Source organism: Myotis davidii, unplaced genomic scaffold (genome assembly GCF_000327345.1).
Source record: "Myotis davidii unplaced genomic scaffold, ASM32734v1 scaffold861, whole genome shotgun sequence".
NCBI lineage: Eukaryota > Metazoa > Chordata > Mammalia > Chiroptera > Vespertilionidae > Myotis > Myotis davidii.
The window spans coordinates 99,209-113,589 of NW_006291401.1; the positions used below are offsets into that span (position 1 = coordinate 99,209).

The following is a 14,381-nucleotide window of genomic DNA, read 5'->3' on the forward strand; positions in this document are numbered from 1 at the left end:
GTACTAATAGAAACTCAATCAAGAAATGAAATGTGATCAAAATGTCACAGGGCTACAGTAATTAAAATAAGGTAGTAGTGGCTCATGAATCAATGAAACCAAACTACAGAATTTTTAGCCACACACATATGTGAACTCAGTAGCTGCTAAAATGGCACTTCAAGTCAGTGACTACAGAAAAGACTAGTTAACCCTAATTCATAGTAGAACAAAAAGAAATCCCAGAGGATTAACACTTTTTAAAAATTATTAAAAGAAAACTAGAAAATAGTCTTGTAGTTCTTGAAGTGAGAAAGCCTTCCTAAACAAGAATCAAAATGAGGTGAAGTACAGAGGATTTTTAGGGCTGTGAAACTACTCTGTTTGATAGTATAATGGTGGATAAATAAATGTTATTTTACATTTGTCCAAAACCACAGAAAGGACAACACCGAGAGTGAACCTTAATGTAAACTGTGGGTGCTGGGTAATAATGACGTGTCAACGCAGGCTCATCGATGTAACAAATGTACCGCTCTGGTGGGGGATGTTGATGATGGGAGAGGCTATGCATGTATGGGAGCAGGGAGTATATGGGAAATCTCTGTACCTTCTGCTTTGTTTTGCTATGAATTTAAAACTGCTCTAAAAAATAAAGTTTATTCAAATTTTAAAAACAGGAAGAGAACCTCAAAAGAACAAAACAATTAAAAGATTGGCAACATGACTACCTAGAAATATACAACTTTGATTTAAAAATCTTTTTCTAAAGTCTAAAATATATTTTGGGTGTGAACACAAAAAAAGAAAAGAAAAAAAGAATAGGAATATATGTATCATATTGGTAGCCATCTGTGCGGAGAGAAGGATTAGGGAGGAAGAGAAATGTCCTGTATACAGAATATTCTTATTATTAAAGTTTTTATCATTACTACATCTTACTTAGGAAATTATCTTAGCAAAAATTTTTAAAAATAAAATGTACAGCACAATATAATTTAATCCCAGAACAGACATTTAATATAATATCAAACCTAAAAAACTTTCAAATGATATGAGAATGTCACTTTTTCCATTGCATTTAATAATTACATGATGTAAAGTAGAATTAAAATCATCAGTAGTCAGATGTTAACTAGAATGACTGTGGTCATTTCAATTATATACTTGAAATAATGGCTTGGGAACAGGAATACATCCTATCTAATCTAATAAAAGACAAAAAGGGTAATTGACCGTACCTTTGCTATGCTTCCCATTGGCCAATCAGGGCGATATGCAAATTAACTGCCAACAAAGATGGTGGTTAATTTGCATACGTAGGCTCCAAGTGGTGGAGCAAAGCAAAACAGCCCCAAAGCCGGCTGAGCAGCAAGGCCTCACGGCCCCGGGATCAGCAGAGCTGTGAGGCCTGATGGCTGGGGAGGGGGGCTCTGGCAGGAGCCCAGCCAGAGTGAAGGTCTGGGTCCTGGGTGCCAGAGGAGAACTGGTGCCAGCAGGAAGGCCTACTGCATGAATATCTTCATGCAACAGGCCTCTAATAAATATATATATATATATATATATATACACACACACACACACACACACACACACACACACACACACACACACACAATCATTATGTTGTACACCTAAAACTAATATAATGTGTTATATGTCAATTATACATCAATGTTTTAAACCTATCAGTGGTAAATCTAATACCTTTGCTTCTTCAGCTTCCTGTTGAGAGTATCCACCACAAAACTTTCCTCTTTTTCTAGTTGCTCTGCTAGTTGGTCAAGTCTAATCAATTCTTTACAAAGATGCTCACTGTGGCTCGTTAAATTGTCTATTGACTGCTTACCACCTCCTCACTATCCAAGAGTTTGCTAACATTTCTTCCAAAACATGATTTGTCTGTCTGAGATCTTCAATCTGTTATCATTAGAAAGAAAATAATCATATTAAAATATTTCCTTAGCTTCCCCTCTAAAAACAACCAGGTGGCTGGGACCAGAAAGGTAGGTTTGCTTCCCTCGCAAGGAGACTGAACTATCTATCTTTTTTTGCTTTATAAATTTTATGCCATGTGAATATTTTCCCTTCTGAAGAAATAAAAAAGAACTTAATTACTTTTAATTTTCAACCAAGCTATTAGAAAAATTGTCAAATATATCTGTAAGAAAAGAAACCACGGTCTTAAGATTATTTCATTTTAATAATTAATATCATCAATTAGGCCTTCTTATAACTAAATTTCTGTTGTTACCTAAATATGTTAACTGTTTACAAAAGTCCTTTTGAACACATCAATAACTTACTTGACTAAGCTAAATACCAAATCAATCAAACATTTGTGACTAATGCGGAAGATCACAAATTTCCTTTCCAGCCCACTATCAAACCATCAAGGAATGAAGAAAAGACCTTTCTATCACAAAGACATTCAAACACCTTTAAGGGGAAAAATGTATGTATTAGACCCACTGAACAATGATTATATGTCAGGAACTATGCTAAATTCCAAAGATTACAAAGCCCGGTTAGGTATCTGCCTTCAGAAAATTTATTGTTTACTTGGGAAAACACCAATAAAATACGTTAAGTGCCATAAAAGAAATACCTATGAGATAAAGTAATGGCACAAAGATCCTTCTCTATAGGATTTGTCTCTCACTGTGTATTTAACAAACATTTCTTGAGCACCTGCTATATTCAATGCACTGTTTTAGTACTCTCTGGAAGATGTAAAAATATGAAAGAAAGACGTCTCGGTCTTTAAGAAGCATCTAAAATTGCAAGTCCCTCATCTAATTGAAAGTCTCGGTCTTTTAGAAGCATCTAAAATTGCAAGTCCCTCTAATTGTGTTCAAATTTATCCACAGTAAATTTAGTAAAGCCGCACTTGGAGATGTGGACTTTACCTTGGCCCTGTGGAGGGCCGCCTCGTTCACATGCTCCTTATTCTGCAGCATGGTGATGATGGGCATGACTTGGCCAATATGCACCCTGGTCACTGTGGCCTGGGCTTCCCAAAAGCACCGTATAGATTGGGAACAGCACGCGGTCAGACATGAGTGTCCACTGGAAAGGGCTGTTTCCAGGGTCCCTTAGGACAAGAGCCAGAACCTTAAGCTAGCAGGTTTCAATTTAAATAAAATCATTCCTCATCCCAAGAATCTGGAGGAGTGTCCGCTGGAAAGGGCTGTCTCCAGGGTCCCTTAGGACAAGAGCCAGAGCCTGAAGCTAGCAGGTTTCAATTTACAGCGGGGCCTTGACTTACGAGTTTAATTCGTTCCGTGACGGAGCTCGTAACTCAAATTACTCGTATGTCAAATCAAAAAGTGAACGAGTGAGACACGTGATGCTGGGCTGATGGGGCGTTCACTGTGACCTTCCCTGCACCAACTAGCGGTCGGGTATCTGAAGCTGGCTCGTAACCCGAATTTTAGCTCACAACTCAAAGCAAAAAATCAGCCAAGAGACAGCTCGTATCTTGAAAAACTCGTTAGTCGGAACACTCGTAAGTCAAGGCCCCACTGTAAATAAAATCATTCCTCATCCCAAGAATCTGGAAGATCTCAATTTCAATGAGAAAAGACAATCAAGATATGCCAACAGAGAGATGAATTAGGTATTACACTTATCTGACAAGGCTTTTAAATCGGCCATCTTATAAATGCTACAGCAAGCAATTTGGGGCGTGCCTCAGACACACACACACACACACACACACACCTGGGACCCTTCAGTCCACAGGCCGATGCTCTATCCACTGAGCCAAACTGGTTTCGGCAACTCATTTATTTGTATAGCTCCATTGCATGGATGTACCACAGTTTAGCCATTCACTTACTGAAGAATAACTGTTGTTTCCACACTTTCCATCTGGCTCTTGTGTTTTAGTAAGCTTCCTGGGACACTGCTCAGCTAAAAAAGAGGGACACTGCCTCAGTCCTGCTGAGTGGGATGGCAGTCCAATTTCTACCCGAGGCTTTCAGGGACACCTGGGAAAGGTGAGGCCCCTTGAGGCTGCGAGGCAGGGATGGAAGGTCAGGCTCCTCACTTGGCCTCTGCTGATACCACAACAGCAGGAAGAACAGGGATGCCTCGTTACTGCTCTGACGAGAACTCCACAGCCGCTGTGGGTGGGTGAGCTTGCTCCTATTGGGTCATGGTAAAAGCCCTAACTCTGCATTATGTCTCCTCTGACTCCACTCCAGCAAGGAGGATAGGGGCCACCTCGTACTGCCAGTTGGGGGTTGATGTGCAGGCTCCCCATGTCGTTTCCACTGGCAGCAGAGAGTTAGGAACTGCCCTTACTGCCTTATGGGCACAAAAGTTTTAGTTCTCAACTCAGCCTTCTTCTTTGATACCACCTTGTCGGGATGGAGAAGTTGGCAGGGCTTGGGGAGGACTATGAGGTGCAGCTGGAGCTCCTTACTGCAGCCTGGCAAGGGTAGAAGTCTGGGCTCTTAGCCCTTGCTGGCAGGAATCGCTTTTTCCATTGTGTTGCTTAGGGCAGGCAGTTATGGTCTAAAAGCAGTCAGCCTTGCTAGGCTGTCCCTCTCCGAGTCCTTTGGCTAAAGAAAAAGACAGCTTTTCTGATATCCTTCTTTGTCTGCACCTACTGTTTTCAGTGCCGTTTCTCCAGCACTCTGTCTGGAGTATATGGAGCAAACAGAAAAATCCAGGAACTCACGAATGTGTCATTCACTGTGTGTTGAGGTCCCTAACTCGACTTCCTTCTTCTCATCTCTCACTGTCCTATGTTTGTTTTATGCATAATGTTCAGGGTTTTTTTAGCTGTACTTAGTAGGGAAAATAGGGAAAAGTAAGTCTACTCTTTCTTCCTAGAAGAGGCCGTTTCCTTAAATGGCATGTATTAAGAGCTACACCACAGATCCAGGCACCAGGAAAGTAGAAGCAATACCGAACTTGCAGTTCAGAGAACTGGGTTCAAATCCTAGCTGACTGGGGAGTTCAGAGGAATCCTAGCTCTATCACTCATTAGTCCAGTATCATAATTCTTTAACCTCTTGGAACTTCAGCTTCCATGTCTGTAAAAATAGAAGTAGCATCACTGTTTCACAAGGCTGGGATGAAGTAAGGTTATGTAGTTGAAAGCACTTAATATAACACTGGGCACATAGTTTGCACTCACTGACTCTAATTTGTGTATCAAAATGGTTAAGATAAAAATGAAATCATTTTAGACCCATAAAAAAAAACATAAAACCAGCACTGAATTAACATTTATTCTCCATCTCCTTAATTTAAAATACACCCGAGTCCAAATTAATTCTGAGAAATACATATATAAATTAAATGTAACCTGTAATTTCAGTGTAGAGATGAATGTATCTTGATTTCTGACTTCTTGTTCAAGTGGAGAGTGTTCTGGTGTTTTACAGTTTCAGAAACTGGAGTCCCTAGACCAAAATCATGTTCTTTGTTGGTAACCTAGTGGAAAGAATGGGCATAATACTGAGGCATTCAGTTAAGGAAGGCCTGGGGCGAGGGACAAGGGCAGTCTAGAAGAGGGAGGAAAGGGGAACATGAATTACTTTCAACAATAGCGATTAAAATAAATAAAATATATTTTAATGTAAAAATAATAATGATAATAAAAAACAGCTTTGTGATTTCTCACGTCTTGAAAATTAACATTTTTAGATACATTTTCAATTGTTTTTAACTTTGTCACACCAGCAAAGCAGATTTCAGCAAGCTTTACTTTCTTAAAATTTTGTTATAAAACTTTTTTTGTGTTTTTCAAATGTAAAACTATATTAAACATGCCTTTAAAAAAATACATGCCCGATCCCATCCTCTTGTTAATCACTCTACTATGGAAACACTGGGTCAGCAGCAAATTAAGTAGTCTACCGCTAGGCCTGTGTTTTCCAATGTGGTCACCGTTCACCACCTATTTATTGTTGCTTTGGGATATGAACAAAAATGTTTGCTACCCATATCACAAAGGGCTGACTTCCCTAATATATAAATAATTCCTATAAATAAAAAAGGAAAAGAAACACCCTAGTAGAAAAATCAGCAAAATATGTATATTTCATATATATGGATTTTAAATAGATTTAAAAATATTCAATCTCACCATTTAGAAGAATACAAATTAAAACAACACTGAATACTATTTTTTAACCATCACATTGGCAAAGATAAAATAGTTGGATGTACTTAGCATTCTTATATATCACTGGTGGCAGCGTAAATTGACACAATATTTATGGAGAAGTGGGTTTCATTCCAGGGGCACAAGAGTGGTTCAACATGTGCAGATTAATCAGTGTAATATACCACATTAACAAAAGGAAGGATATAAAACATATGATCTTATCAATAGATGCAGAAAAAGCATCTGATAAGATACAATATTCATTTAGCCAGACACACAATGGAGTAAAAATAGTTGCTTCAGTAAATGGTGCTGGCGCCCAGCTTATGTAGCTCAATGGCTGAACATTGACCTATGAACCAGGAGGTTGCAGTTTGATTCCAGGTCGGGGCATATGTCTGCGTTGAAGTGTGGGGCATGCAGGAGGCAGCCAATGGTTGATTCTCTCTCATCACTGATATTTTCTCTCTCTCCCTCTCCATTTTTCTGTGAAATCAATAAAAATATTTTTTAAAAATTAAAAATAAGTAAGTGGTGCTAGGAAAACTGGAAGGCCATATGCAAACGAATGAAACTAGATTACAGTTTGTCTCCATGTACAAAAATTAATTCAAAATGCATCAAAGGCCTAAATATAAGACCCAAATAATAAGTTACAGAGAAGAAAATATAAATACCAAACCTGTGGACCTTGGTCATAGAGAACATTTTATGAACTTGACCCCAAAAGCAAGGGAAGTAAAGGTAAAAATAAATGAATGGGACTATATTAAACTAAAAATCTTCTGTACAGCCAAAGAAACTGACAACAAAACAAAGAGGCAGCCCCACCAGATGGAGATGATATTTGCAAATAGTAGCTCTGACAAAGGTTTAATTTCCAAAATATATAAAGAACTAATAAAACTCAATACCAAACAAACACCCCAATCAAAAAATGGGAGGAGGAGCTAAAAATATACACCTCTCCCAAGAAGACATATGAAAAGCCAATCCAATATAATAAAAGCCTAATACGCTATGTGTCCGACCGTTCATTCAACTGTTCAACCAGTCACTATGACGTGCACTGACCACCAGGGGACAGATGCTCTGACCGGTAGGTTAGCTTGCTGCTGGGGTCCGGCCGATTGGGACTGGGCGAGATGGGCCAGACACGCCCTGGAGCCCTCCTGCGGTCCCTCCCCGGGGGGCCAAACTCCCATAGTCCCTCCCCAGCCCCAATCGTGCACCAGTGGGGTCCCTCGGCCTGGCCTGCACCCTCTTGCCATCCAGAACCCCTCAAGGGATGCTGGAGACCTCATTTTGGCCTGATCCCCACAGGCCAGGCCAAAGAACTTCACTGGTGCACGAATCTGTGCACCGGGCCTCTAGTAGATATAAAAACAGATGTTCAACCTCAGTGACAATTAGGGAAATGCAAATCAAAACTACAATGGATACCACCTCACACCTGCTAGATTAGCCATTATCAATAAGACAAGCACTCACAAGTGCTGGAGAGGTTGTGGAGAAAAGGGAACCCTCATTCACTGCTGGTGGGAATGTACACTGGTACAACCACTACCGAAAACAGTCTGGGGATTCCTCAAAAAATTGAGAATAGAGCTACCATATGACCCAGCAATTCCTCTCCTGGGTATATACCTGAAAACCTCAAAATCATGTATGCGCAAAGATATATGCACCCTTAAGTTCATTGCAGTATTATTCACTGTAGCCAAGACATGGAAACAACCAAAGTGTCTGCGATAGAGGAATGGAGAAAGATGTGGTGCATATACACAATGGAATGCTACTCAGCCATAAGAAAGGATGAAGTAGCACCAGCTGCAACAACATAAATGGACCTTGAGAACATTATGCTAAATGAATAAGTCAGAAAAAGCTGACTTCACTCATATGTGGGATATAAAATGGACACTTGTGAACATGAACAGCAGTGTGGTGGTTGCTGGAGGGAAGGCGCTGGAGGGAGAAGGAGGTCCCAGTATACGCCGACAGGAGAAGATCTGACTTTGGGTGGTGGGTGCTAGGCATTCTTCTGCCCCATGATGCCTGGCTTGGCAAGAGAAACAATTCTCATTATAGGCTTCATGATTAACAGCCTTCAGTTTTCAGTAAACCACCCCACCCAATTTCCAGTGAATTACCTGCCTACCCCTGACCCTGACCTGCACCTGGTCTGACCGGTTACTCTGACTGACCTTTACAAGAGACATAAATATTCCTGCTCCCCCTACCCTACCCCACTGATGCCATTTTGGTCTCAGCTCTTCTGCTAGCAGATGTTAACAATAAATGTATAATTCTTGCCAAACCGGTTTGGCTCAGTGAATAGAGCGCTGCAACAACATAAATGGACCTTGAGAACATTATGCTAAATGAATAAGTCAGAAAAAGCTGACTTCACTCATATGTGGGATATAAAATGGACACTTGTGAACATGAACAGCAGTGTGGTGGTTGCTGGAGGGAAGGCGCTGGAGGGAGAAGGAGGTCCCAGTATACGCCGACAGGAGAAGATCTGACTTTGGGTGGTGGGTGCTAGGCATTCTTCTGCCCCATGATGCCTGGCTTGGCAAGAGTACCCTCCCCGCAATGGAGGACTGGATAAAGAAGATGTGGTACATATATACAATAGAATACTACTCAGCCATAAGAAAGGAAGAAATAGTGCTATTTGCAACAACATGGTTGGACCCTGAGAACATTATGCAAAGTGAAATGAGTCAGTCAGAAAAAGCTAGGAAGCATATTATTTCATTCATATGTAAGATATAAAACTGAAAATCATGAACACAAACAGCAGTGTGGTAGTTGCCCATTGGAAAGGGGGTGAGGGGGGGGATCTTAATATCAGGTGACAGGAGAATTCAGCCACTCTAACAGTGGGCACATGGTGCAATATACAGATCTTGTAACAGAAACCCACGCCTGAAACCTATATGTTCATGTTGACCAATGGCTCCCTAATAAATTTTGTTTTTAATGTCGAATAAAGGAACACAATGCAAATAAATACTTACTAAAATTCCATTTATATAAAGTTCAAAAGCAAGCCAAACTAGAATGTGTATATTCACATACAAAGAGGGGAGAACTATAAGGAAAATCAAGAAGTGCCTGTCAGAGTGCCTACCTCTGGGGAGAAGGGCGTGTGATGAGAAAAGGGAGTAAGTGACACCTGCTCTAACTGCTTCTGTATCTGGAGTACTTTAAAAGCAAGTTACCTAAAACTGTACTAAGCAACTATAAAAAGAGAGTCCAGAAAATCTCTACAACTGATTATAAGCTGGACTAAAGCGGTGATTTTTTTCATAAATAAAATAAGATATACCTGGGAAGCTGCCATTAAATAAGGTCAGCAAAGTTTATTAAATATTTCATTAATGTGCCTTTTGAATTATCTCCCACTAATTAAGACTGATTTCGTTCATTCATTAAAATGCAAACAAAAATCAGTTTTGTCCTGGAGGCAGATTTGAATGGTGTGACACTTTTATATAATATATTATAACTGACCTATTTTCTTCTACTTAAAAACCGCATGTTATTTTATTTATTTCCTTACAGGAATTTCACACACACACACACACACACACACACACACACACACAGTAGTTGAAATGCCAGTAGAGGACATTTAAAACACCGAATAATCTGAGATATAACGGCATGCATGGAACAAGGAAAACTCCTGGACGCCGTCATCTTTGAAAACTTTTCCTGAAGCTGCGATGGAGGAGGAGAAGGAGGAGGAGGAGAAAAAGGTGTTCCTATACGTATTTAGGTATCAGGTCCTTGATCGCCTCCATTAGTCCATTTGTCTCAACTATTTTTTCAACAAAAGCCAGCTTACCCTGCCTTTCCTGTGTACAATTTCTACTGAAATTATGAGATTTTCATGCAAATGCCTTTGTAATCTCGGCTCTAACTCCCAAGGTCTTGTGGGAGTCAGGATAAGCCAGGCTGAACTCACAGATCTGACTTGCAAATTCCTCAGCTCCACTCCCGAATGTTTCTAAACCGCACAGTTCCCGGTCTATCACCCTCCACCCCGACATCCAAGCCGAGAGCTTCTGCAAGAAGCGTAGCGGTCACCATAGCAGCCGGGCTCAAGCCTAAACCCCTACGAAAGGGCAACAGGAGCAGTTTGCTTCCGGAGGGCTGCCCCGGACCCCAACTCCGCCTGCAACCGCCCCCACCGCCGCTGCAGCAGTGACTACCTGCCTCGGGGTCACCCTCAGCTCCCGACCCCCGCCACACACACACTCTCTCTGGCAGCTGCCCTCTCGGGGGCCTTCCGCTCAGAAGCTGCTGGACGCCGACCGACCGGGCGCATCACCCGGCTGCTACCTGGAGCTCCAAACGCACCCTCGCGGTGCTCAGCCAGCCACCCTCCTCGGAGCTCCACCTCCGCCTGGGACCCAGATGCCACCCACCTCCATCCTCCGCCCCTCTCCCGCCCTTCCCACATCTATGCTGTCGCTATATTCAAACACCTTGCTAAATTGTATAATTTCTAATAAATTATCTATAGATATTTGGAGGCTTGTTATAAAGATAATAACTATCTGTTAAGAATGACATTTCCTCCGCCCGCCCTCTCGTGGGACTGCGAGGCCTGCGCGCGCACCCACGCACCTAGCCCCGCGTGGACCCACTTTCCAGTCCTCACAGGTCCCTAGGCAACGCCTTCCCCGGTCCAGCCAGGCCGCTCAGGCTCACGCCCCGGAGGAGCCTCTATGTCTCCCTCCACCACGCCCCTCCCCCCGACCCAGCGTCCCGTCTCCTAGTAACTAGCCGCCACCCCTTTCCCACCACTTAGTTCTTAACCCCTAGAGTGCCGGGGCGCGCGATCGCGCTCCTCCTGTCTTTCGCCAAAAGTGCCGGGAGCGCTATCGCTCCTCCTGCAGTGTCACTATTAGAAGCTAGTAGTTCGCTCTTTATTGACAGATGGCACCTAAGTGCAGATTACTCATGATGCCGAATGTTTGCAGCTCTAAAATTGAATATGTAACTTCATTTACTTGCGATTCATATTTTTTTTGTTGTTAAACTGCTGTAAGATCAGCAAAAATGCCTTGGCAATTTTAGCATAGTTCCTAGGATATTGGTTGGCACTCAGAGTTAATACTGTACCTGCTGCGGCCACCGCGCTGGAAGGGACGCGCATGCGCAGGCCTGAGCGTCCTTCCGCCACCTTCCCAAAGCTCTGGAACACCTGCTTCTTTGATGCGAAGGCTCTGAGCCGCTTTTCCCGGAGATCAAGCACCGTTGGGGACCCACGTTCCGTGAACTCGTTACTCCCCAGAGCTGCTCTTGGGCGCCGGGAGGTTAGCGCGCTCCTGCCACAGTGGATGGTTTCGGGGAGCCTCCCAGGTCGGGTCCTCTCCCAGGTCCGGTCCTGCAGCGGCACCAGGGAAAGGGCCGGCCTGTTGGGTGAGCACCGCTGGCCTGCAGCCTGGGGAGCCCTGCAGACCCGCGGCCCCGGTCAGCCTGGCACGGTCCAGGCAGGGTTGAATCGGGAGCCCAGCTTGAAAAAAAAAAACAAGTCTTTATGTTCCTTGATGTTTAATATGTCCCACCTTTCTCAAATAACCCGCAGGTTTCTGAACTTTAATGGTGGCTTTATCTCCCTGTCTTTTCCACAGATGGAATAGATAACTAGGTTTTTAAAGCTGTGCTCTGATTATCTTGGTTTAGTATTCGCCTGTGTATTTCAAAAGTAACCTCACATTTGAAGAGACTAGCAGTTCCTGGTTTGGTTTTTTTTTTTGCCGGGTAAGTACTCATTTCAGTCCAATATAAATTATTGCAGAGCATAAACAAATTTTATGTTAAAACAAATTTCTTCATAGAAGTACATTTAAATATAAGTGCCATGTGTTTTTCCATTCTCTGCTCTGGCTCTTTTCATCATTATGCGTGCTGTTACATTTTCTCATATTTTGTAGCATTTATTTTGCTATATCGTATACTTTGTAAGTATAGCAAGATACTAAAAAATTAAATTGAGTGTTGCTGCTGTTTTAGATGAAGAAGTCAGAGGTCCCAAGAGGTACATTTCCTCTGAAATATAATTATACCTAATTAAGGAAATAATGTAGAGAAAAGATCACTTTGTGTCAAACCAGGATGTGAAGATTTTCCTTTAAAAGAAATATTAAGGACTAATCATTTCTTTCCCAGCCCAAGAAAGTAAAAATGTTCTTCCCTCAATGAAAAGCCAGAGTGGTCAGTGCTGCAACCTGCCCCAATTAACCCTTTCATAGTACCTCTGCGCTCTTCCTTCTGACTGAAGTGCTAAGGTCTGAGTTTCCTATTCCCTTAGTTTCTCTATCATTTCATAAACTTTACTAAGAAAAATTGATATGTTGCCTTTTTTTTGTTCCGACCCCTGGTTGCCTAAAAAATAAAAAAAAAATGGAGGCTCCAATTGCACATATGTTAAGCTGCTTGGTGCTCTGTGTATTATTTTTTAATTAGATAGTTTCTATGATATATATTCAAGTTCACTATTCTCCTTTGGTGGTGTTAATCCCATCCACGTGGGATTTTTTTTCACATCAAGTGTATTTTCATTTAGTAACTTCCATTTCTTACCTCACCATGCTCACGCTTTGCTCTACCTTCTTGGAAATGTGGAATATATATTAACTGTCAAGGTTATATATGGAATATATATAGCTGTCAAGGTCCTTGCATACTAATTCTATCATTTGTGTCATTCCTAGGTATGCTTCTGTCAACTAATTCTTCTATTTATCATTCATATTTTATGCTTGTTTCCATAGCTTATAAGTTTTTATTGCGTACCAGACATTGCAGATTTTACATTGTTAGGTGCTGGAGGTTTTTGTGTTTAAGTATATTTAGGCTTTGTTCTGAGATGCTAAGTTTACTTGGAAACAGTTTGATCCTTTAGAGCTGCCCTGTCAAAAATAGGGACCACTAGCTACAAATGCCTATTTGAATTTATGTTAATAAAATTAAGTAAAAGTTAAACTTTAGTTCCTCGTTTGTATTATGTACATTTCAAATGTACACACCCAGCTACTGGCTACTATATTGTATAACCATTAAAAACAGTTCTATTGGACACTGCTGCTTTAGAAGCTTGCTTTTAAGCTGTTAGGTCCAAAACAGTCTTTACCTAGGGCTGCTGTTTTGGCCCCATTACAGAACCAATATCTTTGTGAGGACTCTATGCAGTGCTCCATCCAGTCTGTCTGGTGGGCATCTTTTCATATTCTTATTGGACAGTCATAATCTTTGGATTAACTTCCTTGGTTAATTTCTAAATATTTTATTATTGTATTTATGCCACTGTAAAGGAATTTTTTTTATTGATTTCAGAAAGGAAGGGAGAGAGATAAAAACATCAATGATGAGAGAATCATTGATCGGCTGCCTCCTGCATGTCCCACACTGGGGATCAAGCCCGCAACCCGGGCATGTGCCCTTGGCCAGAATCGAACCTGGAACCCTTCAGTCTGCAGGCCGATGCTCTATCCACTGAGCCAAACCAGCTAGGGCTGAAATTGTTTTATTAATTTCCTTTTCAGGTTCATTGTTAATGTATAGAAATGCAACTGGTTTTTGCCTGTTAACTTTGTATCCTACTACTTTGCTGAATTCATTTATTAGTTCTAACAATTTCTGTGTGTGGAATCTTGAGAGTTTTCTACATATCAGATCCAATTATCTGTGAAGACATAAGACATATTTTTATTTCATCCTCTCCAATTAGTATGCCTTTTACTTCTTTCTTCTAGAACTTCCAGTATTATGTTGCATAGAAGTGGCAAAAGTGGGCATCCTTGCCTTATTCCTGATTTTAGAGCAAACACTTTCTCCATTGACTATTCACTATGACTTTTTCACAAATGGTTTTTATTTAGTTTCCTTCTTTTTCTAGTTTGTTGAGTGTTTTTATCATGAAAGGGTGCTGACTTTTGTAAATGCTTTTTCTGCATCAAATGAAACAATCGTTTCTTGGTCATGATATATAACGCTTTCAATATGCTGTTGTATTTGGTTTGTTAGTATTTTGTGGAGGATTTTGCATAAGGGATGTTGGTCTGTAGTTTTCTTGCACTGTGCTTGCCTGGCTTTGGTGTCAGGGTAATGCCGGCCTCTCAGAATGAGTTAGAAAATGTTCCGTCCTCTTTAACTTTTTGAAAACAAAAGATTGGTATGATTTATTCTTTAAATGTTACAATAGAATAAAAAAAAGCTTTTGTTTTTTGTTTAGAGATTTTTTATTATTACT

At 41.1% G+C, this 14,381-nt stretch overlaps 1 protein-coding gene across 1 annotated transcript in view; it reads left to right on the forward strand.

Moving 5' to 3' along the window:
* Nucleotides 1–9,843: 9,843 nt before the first annotated feature.
* Nucleotides 9,844–14,381, forward strand: part of LOC102761888 (chromosome unknown open reading frame, human C2orf15) — a 6,723-nt gene continuing 2,185 nt past the window's right edge. The window contains exons 1-3 of the mRNA XM_015564521.1: nt 9,844–9,888; nt 11,448–11,548; nt 11,813–11,890. Coding sequence (XP_015420007.1) covers nt 9,844–9,888; nt 11,448–11,548; nt 11,813–11,890 — 224 coding nt within the window. The remainder of the gene's footprint in view (nt 9,889–11,447; nt 11,549–11,812; nt 11,891–14,381) is intronic.